The 5566-nt window shown below is 54.7% G+C and overlaps 1 protein-coding gene across 3 annotated transcripts in view; it reads right to left on the reverse strand.

The window, feature by feature from the left end:
• Positions 1 to 3582: 3582 nt before the first annotated feature.
• TP53INP2 (tumor protein p53 inducible nuclear protein 2) overlaps positions 3583 to 5566 on the reverse strand; it is a 17787-nt gene continuing 15803 nt past the window's right edge. For 2 of the 3 annotated variants that reach the window (XM_028500066.2, XM_007120893.4), the window contains 3 exons: positions 5238 to 5412; positions 4542 to 4830; positions 3583 to 4091 (listed from right to left, as the gene is read on the reverse strand). In XM_028500066.2, the coding sequence (XP_028355867.1) occupies positions 3842 to 4091; positions 4542 to 4830; positions 5238 to 5361 (663 nt within the window). In that variant the 5' untranslated portion in view covers positions 5362 to 5412 and the 3' untranslated portion in view covers positions 3583 to 3841. The remainder of the gene's footprint in view (positions 4092 to 4541; positions 4831 to 5237; positions 5413 to 5566) is intronic. The other variant, XM_007120894.4, reaches the window with a different exon arrangement.

Below are 5566 nucleotides of genomic sequence, written 5' to 3' on the forward strand. Positions count from 1 at the left end.
TATGTACTTCAGAGATATCCACTATGTTCCACTCTTTGGCTACCCTGTTTCTTATCTGCATCAGGCCTGAGGTGACTCATCAATGTGCCTAGGTTTTTCCCTTTTCTGGCTCTGTTCTTACCTTAAAAATTGTGGTCTCCAAACCAGCTGCTTCTGCCCCTACCCTACCCCCAACATTCAGGGGACTTCAGTGCATGGGGTCCTGTCTTTATCTTGGTCTGGGCCCCAGCCTTCTGCTGTGTCTCCTACAGCTAGTCATATACTCCGTCCCTTCCCCTTCAGGGGCTCCATAACCCAGTGCCTGAGACCAAAAGGATGAATTGGTGATTCTCATGCTCTTATTTTCCTTTTTTAAAATGTGTCTTGCATTATAAGGATTCTCTAAAAGTAGTTATTTCTGAGTCACCCCACATTGTCTGGCTTTGTTACCAGCACGCTTATCTACCCTCTTCCTTCCCTGTATGACACACACACAACCAGAACCAAAGCCAGCCTAACAATAACACCCTAAGCCAATACTGTGTTTGAGATTGCAAAGTGCTTCTCCTACTTTAGCTATACTCAGGAAGAAAGCATAATGTGCTTTAAATAGATTTTTATTTGTTTTTCTTTATATTAACTTTTTCTCCCATAGAGGAATAACATTACAATCTAACAATCAGAATCCTGTTACACACATACACAGGCATGCCACATGACCAGGCTGAGGCGGTTGTGTCCTTGAGTCTGTCAACATGTCATAACATGGTCAACCAGAGTCTCCTCTTTTCAGCCAGTCTCAACACAAAACACCCAAGAGGGACGCACTCATCTTACTGGTTCCATTTGGAACTAGGCAGCAGGGCAAGAGGGAAGATATAAGGGGCCATGTTATGTCTGCCTTCAGTCCCCTCACATAAAGCCACATGGATCTGAGGAGTCATCCAAGAGCTCTGGTGGGGTCCTCAACGCACCTAACATTATGAGTCAGAGCAAACTCAAGGTTCCAGGTGGGGGCCAGGGAGCAAGCATACTCCAAAACAGCAGCAAACTGCATTCATACACAGATGGTACCCTGATGGGGCCAGACTGGCAAAGGCTGGAAATGACACCCAGTTTGAAGAGAGATGTATTGGAGAATTACTGGAAGTTGTCCTTTGATATAATTGGGACTCACTCTAGAAATAGGGGTCCCTCTCACTCAGTTTTGGCAAAGCGCTGGTAGTCTTGACATTAAGTAATGCAGTCTGGAACAAACTTCTACAGGGTCTCTGAAACATCAGTAAAGACAGACAGACTAACCTCCTCCTGTCTAAGGTTGCATAGGACTTTGTGAATTCTGGTTCCCTCATGTATTCAAGTTCTGTGGTTTAAAAAAAAAATCCTGAAGCATGCTCAAGGTGAAAGGCACATACACAGTCAATACAGTATGACGAGGTCTGATGCTTCAGGAGTCAGACTAGCAGGAGACCAAACTAGTGTTGGCTCTTAGAAATCTATACACAATTAAAATATTGCCACACTCAAATGCTACAGAATCTATAGGAAGTACAAAAACATGAGCCTTGCAACCAGCCAGGTGATGATGTTGGAGGGTTCTAGAACTACAGGAGCCTCCAGAAATACGGGTAAGGTAGGGGCCTTTTGAAATTTGAGCCAAATGCCCTATAACTCACTTTTCCCCCACAGAAGGATCGTGAGCACTGCCCAGAACTGAGCCTAGGCTCCAGCTGGCAGCAAAGGAGTAGGCAAGAAGAGTTGGAGGGAGTTTCAGCTCTTGGAAGTGCTGAAGACCCTAAGCTGGCTGTGAAGTAACCAAGGAGTAGCTGGAAGAATAAAAGGGACTAGGTCGTAACTGAAGGAGAACCTTGGAGAGAGGAGCAAGGTTGTCAGCTACTGGGGCCCTAGTGGACCAGCATGGGGACTTTGATCTGCTCTTACTGTAAATTTGGCTTATTCCCTTGGATAGGAGACCCCAACAGGGCTTTCTCTGTCCCTATCCCAGCATCCATGGGGCTACCCCCTCCCTTATCCATACACCCCACTGGAGGCCTAGGGTTATAGGGTCAGGGAGGGCAGCTGCCTTTGCCCACATGGGGTTGCAGAGTTTTCTGTAAGCCTCAGCTTGGCTGTGAGGCCTAGAAACCTAGAATTGAAGGGAAAGACCTGTGTTAATATGTAATAGGAAATCTTAACGGTTTCAAGGAAGAAGGAGCACACACTAGAAAAGGACAGAAAGAGGAAAGGGGAAGCAACTTGGGGCATCCCAAGAGGCTGTTGCTGGTGTCTGAGCCCAAAAGTCAATCCCACCATGAGAAGGGGAAAGCTGGCTGCCCCTGTCCCCTTTGTCTCACCCAGATATTCAGGTTCCCTCTTCCAGGTACTGACTGGAGGAGAAGGGAAGGGGAACCATAGAGTACCCATTTCCCCCCAGCAGCCTAGAAAGGAAGAGAGCCCTAGGAAAGAAAATGAAGAGAGGCTCCCCTAAAGGCCCTGAACCTGGACAGGGACTATTTGGGGATTGTGGCAGTGGGGCTCCTGGCCTCCTACTCAGGAGTGTTTATTAGCCATCCTGGCAGAGTGTGAAATACAAGGCCAGAGGCAAGATGAAGGCTGGCTGCCATTCCTGGGATGGTTTCACCCCACAGCTTGTCCTCCCCAGCATCATCATTCTGCATTCTTATTCTGGGGTGTGTCCTTCCCCTGCCTAGAATCCCCCTGGCCTGCATCTCTCCTAAGCTAGTTCTAGCACCTTGGGCATGTGAACAGATGTCTAGGATGGCAGGGCCTTGCCCAGCCTTTACTGCTGGGTTGATGTGGGTAGGGCAGCAAGGTACTAACTAAGCCTTTCAGATACAGGGACCTGCAGAGGGGTTGATTTCAGGAAGAGATGTGGGAGGTGGCATTGTAGAAAAGGGATGTGGGAGTAGACTCCAGGTTCCAGCTTGAGAGCAGGGCTTGGCCTCTCTGAGTAAGCACTGTGCCAGCCCCCATTGTGCCCTGCTCCCTACAGCATCTCAACCTGTCTGTCCTGTCTACATTTTCAATAGGTTTCCTCTTTTCCTCGATTCCCTCCACCTTCTCCCTCTAACTCACATCTCACAGTCCTTTCCCACATACCTTACCTTTCCATGCCTAAGCAACTCCAAGGAGCCCAGCCCCCAGAGGAGAGGGAAGGGGAAGACTAACGGCAGAACCCTTTAGTCTCAGTGGGAGAATTACTGGGAATGAGTAATAAGGGAGCAGGAGTGAATGCAGTGCTAAACATTAGATAGACTGAGGCTTGTAAAGTGGGAGCTGAAGGTAGGGAATGAGCCAGATATGAAACTGGAAGAAGACACTCTCAGAAATAGGAGTGGGCCAGAAGTAGAGGACCGGAGGGCAGGGATGGAGAATGTCAGGGCAAAGATCAGGATGGGAACCGACGGAGTGTCGGCGGTGGGGGAGATAGAGGATTAGATGCCAGAAGGGGCCAGAAGGTGGGAGGGTGAAGGGAGGAGGGGGAGGTTCAGAGGCGGATTAGAGGATCAGAGATAGGGAAATAGAAGGAGTGGGGGGGGAGAGAGAGAGAGAGAGAGAGGGAGGGAGGCTATCACCGGGAGGGTGAAGGGAGGAGGGGGAGGTTCAGAGGCGGATTAGAGGATCAGAGATAGGGAAATAGAAGGAGTGGGGGGGGAGAGAGAGAGAGAGAGAGAGAGAGAGAGGCTATCACCCCCACCTCACACACTTAAGAAGAAGGGAGGTTGTGGTGTCCAGCCCGAAGTGGGCTGCAGGCGTCCCTCGAGCAGCACACTGGCTGCGGCGGAGGGGCTGGTTAAGGGTCGGGAGTCAGCGAGGGGTTTGCGGCACGGCCGGCGGAAGCTCAGTAGTTGAACTGGCGCTGGCACGGCTGGTAGACAAAGCTGCCCTGGTGCTTGGGCCGGCGCGGACGGCTCTCGCGGGCGCGGTTCTGCCGTTGCACCACCTTGGCGCTCAGAGCGTGGCGCTCGGCCCGCTGCCGAGCCCGCTGCAGTCGCCGCGCCTGGCCCGCCTTCTCCAGCAGTGCGGCCCGCGCCGGCAGAGGGGCAGCGTGGTGCAGGGCCCGGGGTTCACGGCGAGCAGGCGCCAACTCCCTGAGGGGACAGAGCGAGGCAGTCAGAGCTAGACAAGTCGTGGGGGACGGAGGAGAGCGCTGGCACGTCCCACCCTGTTCTCACACCCTCGCACGATTTGGTCTCTGCTCCTAGGGGGGCGCACAATGCCCTTTTGTGGGTACCAGCCCTTCCTCCAATCCAACCTGGAGATGCCTACCGCCTCAGCGATCCCAAGACTCGAAGCTCTCTCTCTCAAGCCCCGCCCTAGCCACGAAGCCACGCCTCTACCTATCTCAAAGCCCCGCCCCTTTACCTTCAGGCCTAGCTTCATTCCGGCCCATGGGCCCCGCCCTTTGCCTCGAAGACCCGCCTCTAAAGGCCCCGCCCCGGCACTGCCAGTGGGTCTCCTGGGCTCGCTCCTGCAGCGGGGACCCTAGCCTCCAAGACAAGATTCTCTAGGCCTCCAGGCTCCGCCCCCGGCCGGCTCACCCGTCGCTAAGGTCTCCGTCTGGCAGGGCGGCGTCGGGGTGCGGGGAAGGAGGTCCAGGCTCCAGCACTATGGTGCTGCCGGTCACGTAAACGGACATGCTGGGGTGCTCGATGAGGAGGTCCTCCAGGGGGCTGCTCTGGAGGCGGGCAGGCCCGAGCCCAGGCCCTTCTGCAGTAAAACAGGCCGGAGGGGTAACAAACCAGCTCTCATCCATCAAGGAGGGTGCAGGCGGAGGGCGGCCCGCAGGGGCCGGGGCGGCCCCGGGGCTGGGTGGAGCTGTGAAGCTGTCTACGCGGCGCGGGAGGGGGAGCCATGCGGAGGAGGGGGCGCAGCAGGGAGGGACACACACACACACACACCGGACACAATGGGGCAGGGAGAGAAAAGGCATCGTTAGTCCGACACGCAGCCCGGCCCGCCATACCCAATGGGCATCCACAGTCTCGACCTGCTGCCCTAGGGCGCGTGAGGTGTGGACTCCGACACTGCACCGCCAGGAGATGGCCCCAGCTTGCATGGGATGGGGCCCTGTTACCCTCCACCTCCAATATTACTGCCTCAGCCCCAATTTGCCCAGTAGGCCCGGGGGAACTCCCCAACCCCTTAGCAGCTCCCTGCTCAACCGCTCGGCCACTTGCCCTAATGACGACTTCACAGGCCCAGGAGTCAGTCCTGGCCCCAGACTCGGGCCTCACCCGGCAGGTCAATAATGAGCCAGCCATCCACTTCATCCTCCTCGGAGACGAAGGCTCGAGGGCAGTCAGGGTCCTCGGGGGGCGCCGGGGAGCTGAAGAAGAGGCTGGTGAGGCGCTGGAGCATGGTGGGGGAGTGAAGAGGCCTCAGGGGGGTGCCCTATGGCAGTGCAGAAACCTGGGAGGTAGAGAGGAGTCAGAGGCACCACAGACTGGTCTCCCCATTGTGGCTGGGGATACCTCCCCCAGCCCCCAGAACAGTGATAAAGGTACAACAGGGATGCGTGGGAAAGCTTTGTCATGTGTGTGTGTGTCTGTGTGTGTGTGTGTGT

This window comes from Physeter macrocephalus, chromosome 14, assembly GCF_002837175.3.
Source record: "Physeter macrocephalus isolate SW-GA chromosome 14, ASM283717v5, whole genome shotgun sequence".
In the NCBI taxonomy this organism is placed as follows: Eukaryota; Metazoa; Chordata; class Mammalia; order Artiodactyla; family Physeteridae; genus Physeter; species Physeter macrocephalus.